This window comes from Solanum dulcamara, chromosome 12 (genome assembly GCF_947179165.1).
Source record: "Solanum dulcamara chromosome 12, daSolDulc1.2, whole genome shotgun sequence".
Lineage (NCBI taxonomy): Eukaryota > Viridiplantae > Streptophyta > Magnoliopsida > Solanales > Solanaceae > Solanum > Solanum dulcamara.
The window spans coordinates 50958662-50976597 of record NC_077248.1 but is presented as its reverse complement, the minus strand read 5'-3'; the positions used below and the strand labels follow the sequence as shown (position 1 = coordinate 50976597).

General features: G+C 32.4%; 1 protein-coding gene across 1 annotated transcript; it reads left to right on the top strand.

Moving 5' to 3' along the window:
* Positions 1-4320: 4320 nt before the first annotated feature.
* Positions 4321-6960, top strand: LOC129877085 (GATA transcription factor 4-like). Its single transcript, XM_055952565.1, has 2 exons — positions 4321-4852; positions 5885-6960. The coding sequence occupies exons 1-2, from the start codon at positions 4637-4639 to the stop codon at positions 6455-6457; spliced, it is 789 nt and encodes a 262-aa protein (XP_055808540.1). The 5' UTR covers positions 4321-4636; the 3' UTR covers positions 6458-6960.
* The last annotated feature ends 10976 nt before the right edge of the window (positions 6961-17936 follow it).

Genomic DNA, 17936 nt, shown 5'->3' with positions numbered 1-17936 from the left:
TCACTTTTTATTATCTCCACAAAAATAATTAAAAATTCTAAAGAAAGAAAACTTAAAAATTCTAAACTTAGCTAAAGAAAAAAGTCTATAATAGACACAGTAATTTTGATTTTCGTAAAAAAATAATTATTAGTATTACTACTGTACCACTATCATTATTTTTATTGTTAATTACTATTATTAGCTACTTGATAGATATTATATTAATAATATATTTGAAAAATATTGTATTTGATTCAATTAAAAGCTCGAAAAAGTACATTAAACACACACTCCATTCATACCAAATATATTAGGACTTCTAATAGTTCTAATACGGATGTTTTAATAAATAAATAAAATTTTAATTGATTTTAAACTTCTAAATAAAGACGATTTTGTCTAAAGTAGAGTCTTTTAAAGAAGGGAAAAAAGTTCAATCAATATTTTAAGAGTCTTCGTACTTTTAATATAGCATAGATGATATATTATTATTTTAAAAAAAACTAACAATTTATAGAAGAATTTCAAGGGCCAAAGTATCTAAATTTCACAGTGAGCTCAGTTTTTTATTTTTGGAAAAAGGGTATGATATATCCCTCAATTTTGTTATTTAGAGTTGATATATTCCTTGTTATAAAAGTAGCTCATTTATACTCCAATCGTTACACAAATGATTCACATATACCCCTATCATTACAAAAGTGGTTCACATATACCTTTTAATCTAACGGAAGTGAAATAAAACCCTTTAAGTTTTAAAAAATTCATATAGGGGTATATATGATCCTTTCACACATAATTTTTATTTGAATTCTTTGATTATCATTATTTTTGTTTTCCTTGTTTTCCTTGTTTCTCCTCCCTTGTTCTTCTCTCTTAAGCCGAGAGTCTTTCGGAAACAGTCGTCCTACCTTTCAAGGTGGGGGTTAGGTCTGCGTACACTCTACCCTCCCCAGACTTCATATGGTGGGACTATACTGGATTTGTTGTTGTTGTTGTTGATTATCATTATTTGAGTTTTTTTATTCTTATCTTATTTATTTATTTATTTCAGTAGAGTAAAAATATGAGGGAAAAAGTGTGATTGAGAAAAGAGAAAAAAGTAAGAAAAGAATTTTAAGTTAATTATTTTTTGAATAGATTGTAATTTATTTTTTGTATTTGTACAAAAAATTGGATGTATATGATAAATTTTACAAGAAAGTTAGTGAAAAAATAAATTTGACTATCAAAATAATAAATTCAAATTAACCGTTGAGTAAAAAAAAACAAAAAAATACATGTGAAAAACATCAAATATATCCCTACATGAATATTTTTTAAATAAAAATTTAAAAATAAATTTAAAATTGATTTTTTCACTTACGTTAGAGGAAAATGGGAAGAGTATATGTGAGTCATTTGTGTAACATTAAGGGTATATGTGAATCACTGTTATAACGAGGGGTATATCAGCTCTAAATGATAAAGTTGAGGGGTATATTAAACCTTTTTCCCTTTATTTATTTTTAAAAAGTACATTTGGTAAATACTATACCATAATCCCTTAAATAATAATAATAGGAATACTAAAGGGTTGTGGTGGAGTGATAAGTATTCATTCATCCTTGATTATAGGTTTCGGATTCGAGTCTCCATGGTACGGAGTCGCCTTTGTTAGGAAGCGTTTTATCTCCTAATATGTAATTTTCTAGCACAAATTTAAATTTAATCGAATTTCAATGTTAATATCAAACATCGAATGAAAAAAAAATAAAATAAAAAAAATAATAGGAATGCTAGAGTTATATAAAACGGGGCATAGCTAGTACGGGGAATATTATTATTTTTTCCTTCTTTGAAGGAATGGGGAGGGATGAGAGGGGTGACACACCGACAAGGGGCAAAAGAAAAAAATATATTAATTCACTTTATTTTAAGGATTTGAGTAATTTATCGTCTAAATTTTTTTAAAAAAACTTTTGATATAATTTAATTTATAGAATATTTTCATTAGTTACGATTTTTATTAAGTCTATTAATTAATATTTATCATTTAATTTATGTCATTACTTTTAAGTAATTTGATTATCTAAAAAAATTCACACGACCAATACAATATATAAAAAACTCACATCACTATTAGAATAAAGATTTTTTCCACCGCGAATCAATTGAAAATTTGTGCTATAAATATAATTTTTTTCATTCATCTTCACCAAATCAGTGTTGAGTTTTAAAGGCATGAATGAAAAATGAAGGATTGTGATTTTTCCAAAGAATCGTGACCTTTTCGAAAGGTTGTACTTTTTTCAAAGGGTTGTGATCTTTATGAAAGGTTGTTCCCTTTTTAAAGGATTGTGACCTTTCTGAAAGGTTGTCCCTTTTCAAATGGTTTTGACCTTTCCGATAAGATACAATTAACACATTTTCATACTACCCGTTGTTGGCTATAAATAGAAGGGTTTTCTTCCTCAGTTTTCATTATTGAATTTCTCCCTCTTTTGCACATATTTTCTTACAAATAAAGTTGAGTTTTTGTGTGATTTCGTTTCTCATTTTTGAACTCACTGAAATTATTGAAGTTTGAAGTACTGCTACTTCTTTAATAGTTAATCCATTTTATTCTGTAAGAAAATAATCTATAACATCGGGTACAGTGAGGGGATTAAATTCCTTAAGGAGACACAATAAATTCTGTGGACTTAGATAATGTTTTTTCTTAAACTTAAAAGTATTTTTATTTTACTATATTGAATATAGAAACAACAATCAACTCATTAAAAAAATGCATGATAAATAATAAATTCTCACTGAATTAGTGGAAAGCTCCCTAATTTTTCTATATAAAATATTTACTATTTTTTCATATCTATCTAATCAAAATGATCATTCAACATTTTTCGATAAAAAATTTTTTAGCAGTGCACATCGCACAAATAAGGACAGTTCCGTAGTCAATAGAGTATGGTTCCTCATGTGACTGATTAAATGATCACATGACACAGGAGGCAAAGGAGAGTGCTCACTCTGCCATTGTTACTCTTTAATTATTTTTTTCTATTTCTTAGATCTTGATTTCTTTAACTAGAATTAAGAAATTGGAGTGATACTATTTTCTTATTAATATATTCAAATCAAATTCAATACATTTCAAAGAAATTTACATCAAGAAATGGAGAATCTTGATATTATAATTGGGACCACTCATGTGTTACGTATCCCTTGCCGATATATATTGAAATATTAAAACTTTATCTATGTCAATACCTTGGTAAGAGGACCTTAAACCATTTTTTCTTAAAAAATAAAGTCTATATTGATTATGGAAGAACTAAATAAATTAAACATTTACCTAATTAAAATCATTTATCAAAAGACAGGTTATGAATATTCCATCTTATTTTCCGAGCAGCTTAGAATTAATTATTTCTATTAAGTTTTGAGCATTAACTAATAACAGTTAGTCAAATAGGAATATGATCTATTAAATACCTTTATGAACTAGTTAGTGAAATGGATATGATCTATTCCTGGGCGGCTCAAGCATTTAGCCAAAATAAATTGGAGGCCTTAAACTTTTGAAATAATAATTAATAATATATTTTTTATTTAAAGTTTATTCTTATAGTGTATTTTATAAGATACAAAGTTGATAATATATTTCTTAAAAAAATTATTTTGAGATCCAAAGTTGTATCTTTGTTTCTATATGTAAAATAAAATTACCTTTTGTATAAATAATACTCTCTTCGTTTCATGCGTTTCAATTTATTTGTATGATTTTGACTCAACAAAAAATTTAAAATTTAATAAAAAAAATAAAAAAAGTCTTTTGAATTTTATAGTATTAAACTACACAATCAATACAATTTTTTAAAATATTTATAATAATTTTATTATTGCTAAAAAATAAGAACCCACAAATTTGGGACCTAAGACAAGTGCCTTATGTTTTTTTAGGCATAGAGCCGTCTCTGGTCATCTATTAAATACTTTTAAAGGTAATATATATTGACAGAAATAGTTTTATGAATTTCTTTTACATCATATCAAATATGAAGAATTGAAAAAGAAAAAAAATTAAAGAAATTTAGGGAGACTTTGGAAGGGAAAGTGAACATGTTAGTATTCTGAAAAATTGCAGTGGTCACACCATCTTCCCGGCCCAATGGCACATGACCTCAATAATGCACTAATATAATAATTGTAGTAAGTAATACGCTGAATCTATTCTGCCATTTGTTTATTCCCCTTCACAATGCATATAATCTTTTCTTCATGTTCGTAGGTATTCTCAGAACCAAAATTTTTATTCCAATTTCCAAACTTAGTTAATTATTGCATTATCCTACCAAATTCACCAATTTGTTGTCTATTAATACATGACTAATATCGATCTTTTATCTTAAAAAGTCTCTTATTTTTACTTTGTAACACAAAGATCTCTCAATAATACCCCCCACCCCCTTTTGTCTTACTTCACTTGCAAATATTTAAGTGCACACTGCAGTGCTAAGTTCTATATCAATCCCTTACTCATCAGCCCCTCACACACTTACTCTAGTGGGAGGAATAATTCCCCAGCTCAAATTTATCTCTCCATATATACCAAAACTTTATATTAAATCAGCATTAATTTTCTGTCTATAGTTTTTTGCATTAATCGGAAAATATGGATGTCTACGGACGGTCAACATCGGAAGTGTTTTGGATTGATGATCTTCTTGATTTCTCCAACGAAGAGATCTTTTCCTCCTCTAAAACTACAGTCAACTTTGACCTCAATCACCATTACCAACCACCTTCAACCGACAACGTAGCTGCCGCAGCTAGTTATTACGATTCTCTTCCCAATTCCGTCGACTTTACTGACAAACTCTGCGTTCCGGTAAGTATAAAGACATAAATACATTTTCATCAAATTAAGAACTATTAGAATGTGTATAGTATACCATGAAAGTAAGAAGAAATTATTTTAAGAAAATGTCCTACTTTTCATATAGGAGTAGTAATTATACTCTTCTATTTTAATTTGTATGACATATTTTTCTTTTTAGCTAATTCAATTAAAAAATATTTAGACATTTCCTCCCATTTATCTGATAAAAATTCCACAAAAGTGTATTTATTTAAGAATAATTTGGAACATTATAATTTTTTTTATATTATTTAAATCTAATCAAATCACGTCACATAAAATGAGGGAAAGAGTGAAGTATTCTGGGATATGGTGGGAGAGTCAAAAATATTTTTTGATAATAAAACACTTGTTAAAGACTCAAATATTTGATTATTACTACTTTAGTAAAAGTTTGGATTATTGAGGACATATAATACTCCCTCCATTCCATATTAATTAAATTTATGAGGCAATATACACATATTAAGAAGAACATTTAAGGATATAAATTTGAACCATTTTTTTCACTATTGCTTTTTATAAAATCATAATTATAACTATCCAAATAGTGTGATTTATCTCCTAAAAAATATATAAAACTTCAATAAATGAAAGAATAAATATGGAAAAAGTTTCAAACATCTATCTTGAACTTTGAACAATTCACTTATTTTGAACAATGAAAAATTTCTCAAAAATTCACTTAATATGAAATGAAGAGAGTAATGTTTAGTGTTTGTTAAAGTAAAATACTTTCTGCCTAAAAGTGAGGAATCGATCGGAAGCTATTTTCCCACTTTTGGTGAAAGATTTTGTAATGGTAAAAAGTTACTTAGGAAAAAAAAAGTTAAGCCTTTTATTTAGATTTTAAATTAAATACATTAATCGCATAAAGGTTAGTACAATTTAATCTGTCATTGCATATTTGGGTGTAAATTAACCTGATAATGTAAAAAGCTTGTATATTTGAACTTATTTATTTAATATTCTAATTTCTAATTGTTGTTGTAATTTGTGAAGAGTAATGATGTAGCGGAGTTGGAGTGGCTATCGAATTTCGTGGAAGACTCATCCAATAATTTCCCTTCAAACTCCTTAACACAAAACATGTACCTCAATAATTCAAATAATACTAGTACTGCTACTACTACAATATTGCATAGCAAATCAAGAAGCAAACGTTCACGTAATTCAAACACTAGCTGGAGTAGTACGAATTCCTCACTCCAACAACACAAGTCCATCCACCAAATCTCGAATCAAGATGAAAGTTCAGTTAATTATACTAGAGACAAATTTCCATCATCTTCAAAGTCAGAGATTATTATACCGAGAAAATGCACCCATTGTGCATCAGAGAAAACTCCGCAGTGGCGAACAGGCCCATTGGGACCAAAAACACTGTGTAATGCTTGTGGTGTTCGGTACAAATCGGGCCGGTTGGTACCCGAATATCGTCCGGCAGCAAGTCCAACTTTCGTGTTGACACAGCATTCGAATTCTCACCGGAAAGTAATGGAACTCCGGCGACAGAAAGAGGTTCTTGATCAACAGCAGCAGGGAATGTATGGACATCACTATCAGGTCTGCTGATGTCATTGTATGCCACGTGTCACCATCATCAAGCTAAACTGGATGCTTCTTTTTTTTTTTTCCTTCCTAAAAGACCTTTATTGTCTTTTGAATATTTTCTTTTGTTACCTTTGAGACTATGAGCCCGTTTGGATGGGCTTAAAAAAAATAACTTTTATGTATGAAGTGCTTTTAGAACTTTAAAGTGCTGAAAGTTATTTTTATAAATAAGCAGTTGAGTGTTTGGATAAAAGTGCTTAAATGATGAAAATTATGTGAATTTTAGGGTTAAAAGAATAAAAAGGGTAGTTTGGGAATTTAGTTAAAATATAAGGGATATAAAAGTAATTTCCATGGTCAAAGAAAATGACTTTAAGCACTTAGGAAAAAAAAAGTTAGGAATCCTAACTTTTCATTTTTGACTGACTTTAAGAACTTTCTGGCTTAAAGTTAGCATTAGGCAAACACGTCCAAAAGCTGAAAAGGGGCTTTAAGTTGGTTTTGACCAACTTAAAGCCAATCCAAACGGGCTCTATCACTTTCACGATTATATTTTTAGATTGGTGATCCATATCTTATGTGTTTTAAATAGTAACTTAATAATTTAATTTATATTTATTACCATTCGGTATATAAATTTAAAGTCTTTCACTTAAGGTTTAGTTTTCACTTTTATTTGTTGTTGCCTCAAACTCTTGGTTATCATACAATGTTTAACATTTGTGTTTGAGCAAAACGCAATTTATCAACTCATTTGCATGATTTATTTGGTTTGTCACCTTGTTTCTAAGTGATTTTCAATGGTTTTTTGTATCAAATCTTAACGGTTAAATCGATAACCGAACAGATAATGATCAATAACCGATAAGCCAATATCTTAATGGTTCTCTAATGATTTGACATCTCTATAAACCAATAATCGATAAGTCAAATCGATAAATTTCAATACCAAATCGAATAGACTGATACACAGCCCTAGGTGTAGTTTTTTTTTCTTTCAACTATTTCCCTATAATATGAGTTTATGTCTCTATTTATTGTGTTTATAAACGCATATAAATGGTGGAGTAATACCAAAAAAAAAGACTTACATATGATATTCATTGATCTTGAAAAGACATACAACAAAGTCTAGAAGAAAGATACTTGGAGGTTAGAGGTGTATAAATTACTTACATTAATGTGGTAAAGAAAAAGTATGATGGAGCCAAAACTCAGGTTAATATGGTGGGAGGAGACTTAAAGCACTTTCCAGTTGAGATAAGGTTACACCAGGGATCAATTCTTAGTCTGTTCTTATTTTTCTTGATGATGGATAAATTGACATGGTATATTCAAGATGAGGTGCCTCGATGTATGTTACTTACGGATAACATAGTACTGATTAATGAGACAAACATAATAGAGTTAATGATAGGTTGAAAGAGTATGGTCAAACTTTCTGAAGCCTAAACAGTTCAGGTTGAGCAGGACTAAAAAAAATATTTTGAGCGAAAATTCAGTAATGCAATGCACGAGAAGGGTCTGGAAGTGAGATCTGACACAGGCTATCCTCAAAAAAAATAGTTTCAACTATCTTGGGCCTGTAATATAGGAATGGGGAAACATCGATAATGGTATCAAACATCGTATTGGTGAGGTATGGATGAAGTGGAGTTTTGCTTCTGAAGTTTTTATGATTAAAAGATACCATAATATACTATTAAAACTGCTTAAAATTCATTTTTGTCCTTGTTGCTTTTTCATTTGCGACGGACTGCGTCTCTTCAAAATGGAGGACAGGATCCTTCTTTTTAAAAAACAATTTCTACAAAATCAATGGATGGAGTCATAATATTGTAATTAAAAAAATAAAAGTTGTGATGTTTGTCGCTATGGTTTTCATATTGAAGAACAAAACGACGAATGGTTTCATTTTTGTAGAAAAAAATATTTTAATTTTTTTTAGAAAAGCTACAAATAAAGGGACCCTGACCATCGCTTTTCTGCAAAATTTTTTACACCAGAAACTCCATCTACAAATAAAATTAAATTTATATAGATTCAATTTCAGCAATTTTAAACAAACGAATTTACTATCAAATACATACAATATCATAATAAACATCATCAAAAAACAAAAAATATGTAACATAAGGACTTATAAAATCTTTCAAAAGTTCCAAAAACTTCAAAATGCTCATAAAGTGTTAAAAGTAACAAAATGACAATAGGAAGAAGGGATGCTAAGGGGTCCATGCTATATATTCGTCTTCATCACTTTTGGTGTGTCACGATCCAAGCTAGACCCTAGATGTAATATGGTGATTAAAACTTCAAAGGACTCTAACCAAGATTCTTAGCATACATAGCATGACATGAAATAGCATACAATCAAGAGTAAACGTAAATGCAGAAGATAGTCTCAAAACATAAAAATCTCGATAAAAGAGAATTCGAAACATGACATTCGAAATAAAATAAAATATACTTGTCTAGTCTGACAATGCCTTTACTAATATAGATGGTGGCATAGGACAAGCCTTAGCTCACCCAAAATATAAGGAAGTGAAATAGTCTGAACATGAAGAAATGACATAACGGTTAAGTCCTCAAATGATGAGGACTCACCAAATATAGTAACTCTGAGTAGAACTTGTGTTGGACACGTGAATGGGCAGAAGTGTCATGACCTATATTATGAAATAATATAGACAAACGTATGCATTAGTACATAAAATTTACTAAGTATGTGAGAAATATGCATAAGGTAAAGCATGACATCATTATAGGCATAAACATGAGATGCATGACCAAAAGTTCTTGAAAACGTGAAATAAATTATAAAAATCATGTGATAAGGTCAATGCATCATAAAAATACATCATTCAAAAACTTGGATTAAAAACACAATAATTTTGTGAGATATGGATCGTATCTGACAATAAAATCATGTGAGTTATAACATGGAGTTTGGTGTAACTCTTACACCGAAAAAGGAGGCTACTTGCCAAGGTAGACTCCGTGGCATTATCATCATGAGCTATATGTGGATCCACTAGCTAAGTCATTTAAGACAACCTACGAGGCACGCATTTTGGGACTAGAGAATATTGCTACTAGAGACTACCTTACCAAGCCTCCACCTCAAGTCCTCTCGATACTAAGTCAAATCCCAACGGAATAAATACAATCAATTATTATCATATGTTTAAGAAAGACAATAAACACATACCAATCCACATCATAAAATCATATAAGATTAGCTCCTTTCAAATCACGATTCATAACATAATTCATATAGACACTCATCTTTCTAAGCATCTAAATCATGATTTCACTCATATTGTGAGAAAATATTTCACAATTCATTGATACATATTTGAAAGCATCCTTGAAACATAGTTCACCATCTTCATAAAACATGCATAATTCTTCCATCAATTTTAGGATCATAATTCATAGTTTATATTGAAAATCATAGTCATAATGCATGAGTCCATAAGAAATCTATTGGAAATCATGTATCTTTGTAAATTCGTGCACAATTAAGTTAAATAACTTGATTGAATCAAAATAGAAAGGACCCATGAAGAATTGACATGAAACCCTCATTGAATTGGGTGAAATTAAACTTGAAAGAGAAGGATCTTTTGGGACCCAATTGATGAAAGAAATCCATTGGTAAATTTCCACATACCTAGATAATCAAGGCCCTAAAAGCAATGGATGTTGAAGGACTTGAAGCTTGAAACCCTAGCTTGACTTGGAGGAGAAACCTTGGGAGAAAATCCTTGATATGTTAGGTGATTTTAGGTGAATAAGAGGGAATGGAGTTAGTTTGAAGGATTTGGGTAATTATAGGACGTCCAAAATAATCTAAAATGACATAGTTTAAGAGTTAAACGAAAGAGAATTATCCAAAATAACCCTGACTACAATCTTTCGGAGTGACCTACGATTGTAGGTCCTCCTAAGACCTATCAAACCCCTTTGCAAAACCCATGCCCATAACTGACCCGCTCCTACGACCTTTGTCCTACGGGTCATAGATTTTCTACAAGTTGTAGGACTCGCCTGTAGAAATTATGCACCCAAAATAGTAGCTATTGGAAATTGGACCTTAACCTTATGACTACCACCTATGGGTCGTCGAGTGGTCTATGGGTCGTAGACCTTCCTTCTCCAACTAACTTCCAAAATTTTCTAAATCTTGACCTATGGGTCATCCCTACGGATCATAAAACTTTCTACGGTCTATAGGAACCTCTCTTTAAATGGTTTTACACTTAGTCAAATTTTCAAAACCCTAGGGCTTTTCGACGACCCCCTTCTACGGATCGTAGGACCTTATACAATTCGTAGAAGCCACTCATTCTTCGCACCCAACACTTGGCAATTTTTCAAACTTCAGTGTCCTTTCTACGAGACCTTTCTATGGTTCGTAGGATTTTCTATGACCCATAGGTCAACTCGTGGAAACTGGCACCCGTAGATTTTTCTGCAACTGTTTTCCTCATTTGACTTTCTAACTTCCAGTCTTTTACAATATCTCCCCCTTGAGAATATTTGTCCTCGAATGGGACTCAAGCAAGCATGAATAGAATAGGCAAAGATATCTAACAACCCAACACAAATGAAATAACACATAAAAATGTATAAACTAAAAAGTAATCAACCCCAAGCTAAAACATGACTTTAAAACTCATTTTATGAACATGTATGCATACAGAAACATGGGAATGACTGAAACGCGTGAATTTGAAAGAGTGAATATGAGGAAACTAAATACCTCAAGCTGGAACAGAGGAAAAAAGATGAGGATAAAGAGATATCATATAGGCTTCGGCCTCCCATGTAAGACTCCCAACTAGTTGGTTCCTCCAAAAAGATTCACGGATGTAACCTCTTTATTTCTCAACTTTCGGACTTATCGATCCAAAATCTCAACCGGAACCTTTTCATAAGACAGACTATCTTTCACACTAATGCTTTCTAATGGAACAATAAAAGTAGGATCACCAATACAAGTCTTCAACAAAGAGACATGAAACATCGAATGGATCGATGCCAACTCCAAAGGCAAATCAAACTCATAAGCTACTTTGCCAAAGCACCTCAAAATTTGATATAGGCTTACATAAGGGGGACTAAGCTTTCCTTTTTACCAAAACACATCACACTTTTCATAGGTAAGATTTTTAAGTAAACCTAATCATTGACATCAAACTCATGGCTCTTCCTCCTTACATCCAAATAGGACTTTTGTCGGTTTTGGACAATCTTCAACTTCTCTTTAGTGAGTCTAACCTTTTCCAGAGCTTCACAAACCAACTCGGGCCCTATTAGAGCGACCTCACCAGCCTCAAACCATATAATATGAGATCTACACCTCCTACCATATAAGGCCTCAAATGGAGCCATTTGAATACTCGAATGATGACTGTTGTTATAGACAAACTCAATCAATGATAGATAGTTATCCCAATTCCCTTTGAAGTAAATCACATAAGCTCTTAACATATCCTCCAAAGTATGAATAGTCCATTCGGCTTGACCATCGGTTTGAGGGTGAAAGGCGATACTAAGCTTAACTTGAGTACCAAGACCCGTTTGAAACGATCTTCAAAACTGAGTACCTCGGTCTGAAAAGATAGTCAAGAAAACCCCATTGAAGCTTAAACAAATCCCAAATATAATTTTTTTGCATAATCCTTAGCTAAATAAGAAGTTTTAACGAGAAAAAAATGCGCTAACTTAGTCATTCGGTCCAACACAATCCAAGTTGAATCATGTATCCTATGAGTACAAAGCAAATCCATAATGAAGTCCATATTCAAGTCTTTTCATTTTCAAGTAGAAATCTCAATGTCTTGAGCTAAACCTTCCAGTTTTTAATGCTCAATCTTCACTTGTTTACAATTTGGATACTCAGCCACAAAATCTGCAATATCTTTTTTCATGTCATTTTACAATATATTTCTCCTCAAATCACGATAAATTTTGGTGGATTCCAGGTGGATAGAATATCGGAAATTATAAAATTCGTACAATATCATTTCCTCAAGCCATTAACATTGGAAATACATTATCGACCTTGATAACGAAGCACACATCTCCCCCTTGGGAGAAACCTCAATGGATTTCCTAGCAACCACTTTCTTTAACTCAACCAAAGTTGGATCATTATCTTGTTTTGCTTTCACATCTGACACAAGGGACGATTTTGAACCATTTCGAACAACCGCATCACCATCTTCACAATCAACCAAGTGAACACCCAAATGCGCTAGTCTATGCACATCACGAACCAACTCATTTTTTTCATCCTCAATGTGTGCAATACTATTCATGGAAAGCCTACTAAGGGCATCGACAACCATATTTGCCTTTTACGGATGGTACAACATACTTATATCATAATTTTTAACAACTCAAGCTATCTTCTTTGTTGAAGGTTCAAATCTTTTTGCTTGAACACATATTACAAACTCTTATGATTGGTGAACACATCAACATGGACACCATAGATATAATGTTTCCAAATCTTCAAAGAAAACACAATCGCCGCTAACTCCAAGTCATGAGTCTGGTAGTTCTTTTCATGCACCTTAAGTTGTCTAGAAGAATGGACTATCACCTTACCATTTTGCATCAGCACACAACCAAGTCCAATTCTCGAGGCATCATAATACACAACAAAACTATTGGATTCTTTCGGTAAAATCAAAATTGGTGTTGTTGAAAACTCTTCTCATAAGTTTTGGGCTATTGACATTTTACCTTTTTTGAATTAAAGTAGTCAAAGGCGAAGAAATAGAAGAAAACCCCTCCACAAATCGTCTATAATAATCGACTAAACCCAAGAAATTTTGAATATTTGAAGGAGATAGAAGTCTAGGACGATTCTTCGCCGCCTCAGTTTTCTTAGGATCAATTTGCATACCATCACAGAAAATAATATGGCCAAGGAGCGCCATGAACCTCAACTAAAACTCACACTTTCTAAACTTAACAAATAATTGTCGATCCTTGAGAATTTGCTAGACAACCCTCAAATGATCTGCATGCTCTTCCTCACTTCGAAAATAGATCAATGTATCATCAATTAACACGATGACAAACATATTCAAGTACTTCTTGAACACCTGTTCATCAAATTCATAAAAGCTTTAGGAGCATTTGTTAATCCAAAAGACATAACCAAAAAATCAAAGTGACAATACCGAGTTCTGAAGGTCATCTTCAAAATGTCATATTCCCTTACTCGAAGCTGATGATAACCCAATCGGAGATCAATCTTTGAGAAATGACTAGCTCTTTAAAATTGATTGAACAAATCATTAATCCTTAGGATGAGATACTTATTCTTAATCGTGACCTTGTTTGATTGCCGATAGTCAATACACATATGAAGGGAACCATCCTTCTTTCGAACAAAAAGAACTAAAGCACCCCATAAAGATATACTCAGTCTAATGAAACCTTTAACCCTTATATAACAAGTCCTTTAAATGATACTTCAACTCCTTAAGTTCTGCCAGAGCCATTCTATAATAAGGGATAGAGGTAGCTGGGTATCCAAAGTCTATTTCCCTTTTTGGAGAAATAACAGAAAGATCATCGGGAAATACTTTCAGAAATTCATTCACCACCGAAATTGACTCAAGAGCAGGGTCTTCAAAATTTGTATCCCTAACCCATACAAGATGGTAGATACAACCTTTAGAAATTATTTTTCGAGCTTTAAGGCATGATATGAATTGACTCTTAAACACGGAATTACTATCCTTTCATTCTAGGACTGGCTTATTAGGAAACTGAAACTTAACCACAAAGGCTTTACAATCAATAGATGCCTAACATGCATAAAGCCAATCCATACCAAGAATAACATAAAAATCGATCATAACAAACTCTACAAGATCAAATGAGGTGATTTTATAAAAAACTGAGATTGGATAATTTCTATTGACTCGTTTAGTTAACATTGAATCACCAACAACAATATGGACTGAGAATATCTCTAACAAGGTTTTGGGACTAGCATCAAATTTCATAGAGAGGTAAGGAGTCATAAAAGAAAAATTTACTCCAGGATCTAACAATGCATAAATATCAAACTGAAAGACTCATAACATATCAGTGACCAAAATATGAGAATCCTCCAATTCCTGTGGAGTCTGAAGAGCATAGAATCTATTCTGGAACTGACCATCACCAAAACCTGATGAAGTATCCTACTGAGCTGAATGATTGAAAGTAGTAGTCTGAGTCTGAGGACAACCACCTCTACCTCTATCAACGCCTGAAGAAAAATCTCTCACTCTATGAACTATCTTTTTGCAACCATAACAAGCATCAGAACCCATCAAACATTCTCCACGGTGGTTCTTCACACACTTCCTATATGTGGGATAATCTGACCCTTCATATTCCTTGCTTGAGGCTTAGGGTTACCCTATTCTTTTTGAAATTCAAAGCCAAAATACTTGAAGAATTCTAATCATAGAACTTTTGGTGAAATTGAGAGCGACCACCATTACCAGACCTCACATGTGAAAAGTCACTACTATTGGTTCTTGCCCTCTTTGACTCCCTAAATTTCTCCTTAAGTTTTTCTTCTTCAATTTGCTCGGCATGTATCATCAATCTTGAGATGTCCATCTCTTTGATTAATATATCAGTTCTACACTCTTTGATCACCAAGTCTGAAATACCTAAAACGAACGGTGTCATATGAGCTCTAGAGTCAGCAACCATAAACAAAGCATATTTTAACAATTGTGTGAAATTCAAGGCATACTCCCTCACACTCATGCTACCTTGCTTTAGATTGATGAACTCTTAAATTTTGACCTTACTTAGATCAAGGGAAAAGAAACGGTCAAGAAATACATCTTTGAACTCCTCCCAATCTAAAGGACCCACATCCCTAGCTCTTTCATCCTTCTATTGATTGAACCAAATTTGGGCCACACCTTTTAATTAGTATGCAACCAAGTCCGTTTTATCCACCAGACTAACTCCCATGATGTCAATGATGTTGTGAATTCTATGTACTTTTGTAGATCCTCATCCACCTTTGAATGATAGAACTCTAGGGGATTCATTCTTTTGAAGTCACGCACCTACTAGTCGTTGTACCCATATTTGGGTTCACGGGAGCAACCTTCTCATAGTTGGATTGTGCCGCCATAGCTTGGGCAAAAGTATGCATTAGTACATGTAATCTACTAAGTATATGAGAAATATGTATAACATAAAACATGACATCATGATAGGCATAAACATGAGATGCATGACCAAAAGTTCTTGAAAATGTGAAATAAATCATAAAATAATGTGATAAGGTCAATGCATCATAAAAAGACATCATTCAAAAGCTTGTAATAAAAATATAGAAATTTTATGAGATATGGACCGTAATCAACAATAAAAATATATGAATTATAACATGGAGTCAAGTGTAACTTCTATACCAGAAAAAGAGAGGCTACTTGTAAAGGTAGACTCCGTATCATTATCATCACTACCTAAGTCATTTAATACAATCTACAAAGACACGCAGTTTGGGACTAGAGGTTTCTACTAGAGACTCCATTATTAAGACTCCACCTCAAGCCTCTCGGTGCTAAGTCAAATACCAACAAAATAGATAAAATCAATTATCAATATATCATTAGAAAAATCAATAATCATATATTAATCCACATCATAAAATTATATAAAAGTAGATCCTTTCAAATCATGATTCATAACATAATTCATATAGACGCTTACCTTTCTAAGCATTTAATTTATGATCTCATTCATATTGTGAGAAAACCTTTCACAATTCATTAATACATACTTAAAAATATCCTTGAAATATAATTCATCATCTTCGTAAAATATGCATAATTCTTTCATCAATTTCATGATCATAATTCATAGTTCACATTGAAAATCATATAATAATGCATGAGTCCATAAGAAATCAATTGAAAATCATGTATCTTTATAAATTCATGCATAATAAAATAGAATACCATCAATTGAATTAAAATAGAAAGGACCCATTAAAAATTGATATGAAATCCTCATTAAATGGGGTGAAATTGAACTTGAAAAATAAGGATCTTTTGGGACCCAATGGATGAAAGGATCCCATTGGTGAATTCCCACATACCTGGATAATCAAAGACCTAAAAGCAATGGAGGTTGAAGGACTTGAAGCTTGAAACCCTAGCTTGACTTAGAGGAGAAGCCTTGGGAGAAATCCTTGATGCCTTAAAGTGATTTTAGGTGAATGAGAGAGAATATGGCTAGTTTAAAGGGTTTGAGTGGTTATAGGATGTCCCAAATAGTCCAAACGACGTAATTTAAGAGTTAAATAAAAGGAAATTATCCAAAATAATCCAACTAAAATCTGCCGGAGTGACCTACGGATGGGACCTACAGTCCGTAGGCCCTCCTACGACCCGTCAAACCCCTTCGTAGAACCCTTGCCCAAAACTGACCTAGTTCCTATGACCCTTGTCCTACGGGTCATAAATTATTCTACAAGTCACAAATATTTCTACGAGTTGTAGGACTAACCCGTAGAAACCATGCACACAAAACAATAGCTACTGGAAATTGTAATTTGACCTTACGATTACCACTTACGAGTCATCGAGCGGTCTATGGGTTGTAGACTCCTCATTCTGCCAACTTCCAAAATTCCAAAATCAAGGCCTTTTTAGAGGCAATAAGGAGTCGTCTATATTGCAGTATGATCCTATCTATAAGAAATCAATTGAAATTCATGTATCTTTACAAATTCATGTATAATAAAGCAGAATAAAATCAACTAAATCAAAATATAAAAGACCCATGAAGTATTAACATGAAACCTTCATTAAATTGGGTGAAATTGAACTTGAAAGATAGGGATCCTTTGGGACCTAATGGATGAAAGGAATCCATTGCTAAATTTTCATATACCTGGATAATCAAGTCCATAAAAAATGGAGAATGAAGGACTTGAAGCTTGAAACCCTAGCTTGACTTGGAGGAGAAACTTTGGGAGAAATCCTTGATGTCTTAGGTGAGTAAAAGGGAATGTGGTTAGTTTGAAGGGTTTGGGTAGTTATACGATATCCAAAATAGTCCAAAATAACATAATTCAGGAATTAAATAAAAGAAAATTATTCAAAATTACCCTAACTAAAATCTGCCAGAGTGACCTACGAAATGGGACCTACGGTCCGTAGGTCCTCCTACGACCCATCAAACCTCTTCGTAGAACCCATGCCCAAACTGACCCAACTCCTACGACCCTTGTCCTACTGGTCATAAATTATTCTACGAGTCGTAAATAGTTCTACAAGTCATAGGACTCCCCTATAGAAACCATGCACTCAAAACAGTAGCTATTGAAAATTGCAACTTGACCTTACGACTAACACCTATGGGTCATCAAGTGGTCTACAGGTTGTAGACCCTCCTCGTCCTGCCAACTTCAAAATTTCCAAAATCAAGGCCTTTTTATAGGCAA

Coding starts and splice junctions, on each gene's coding strand:
- LOC129877085 (XM_055952565.1), top strand. CDS start 4,637: ATGGATGTCTACGGACGGTCAACATCGGAAGTGTTTTGGATTGATGAT. Junction 4,853..5,884: donor CTGACAAACTCTGCGTTCCG/GTAAGTATAAAG, acceptor TAATTTGTGAAG/AGTAATGATGTAGCGGAGTT.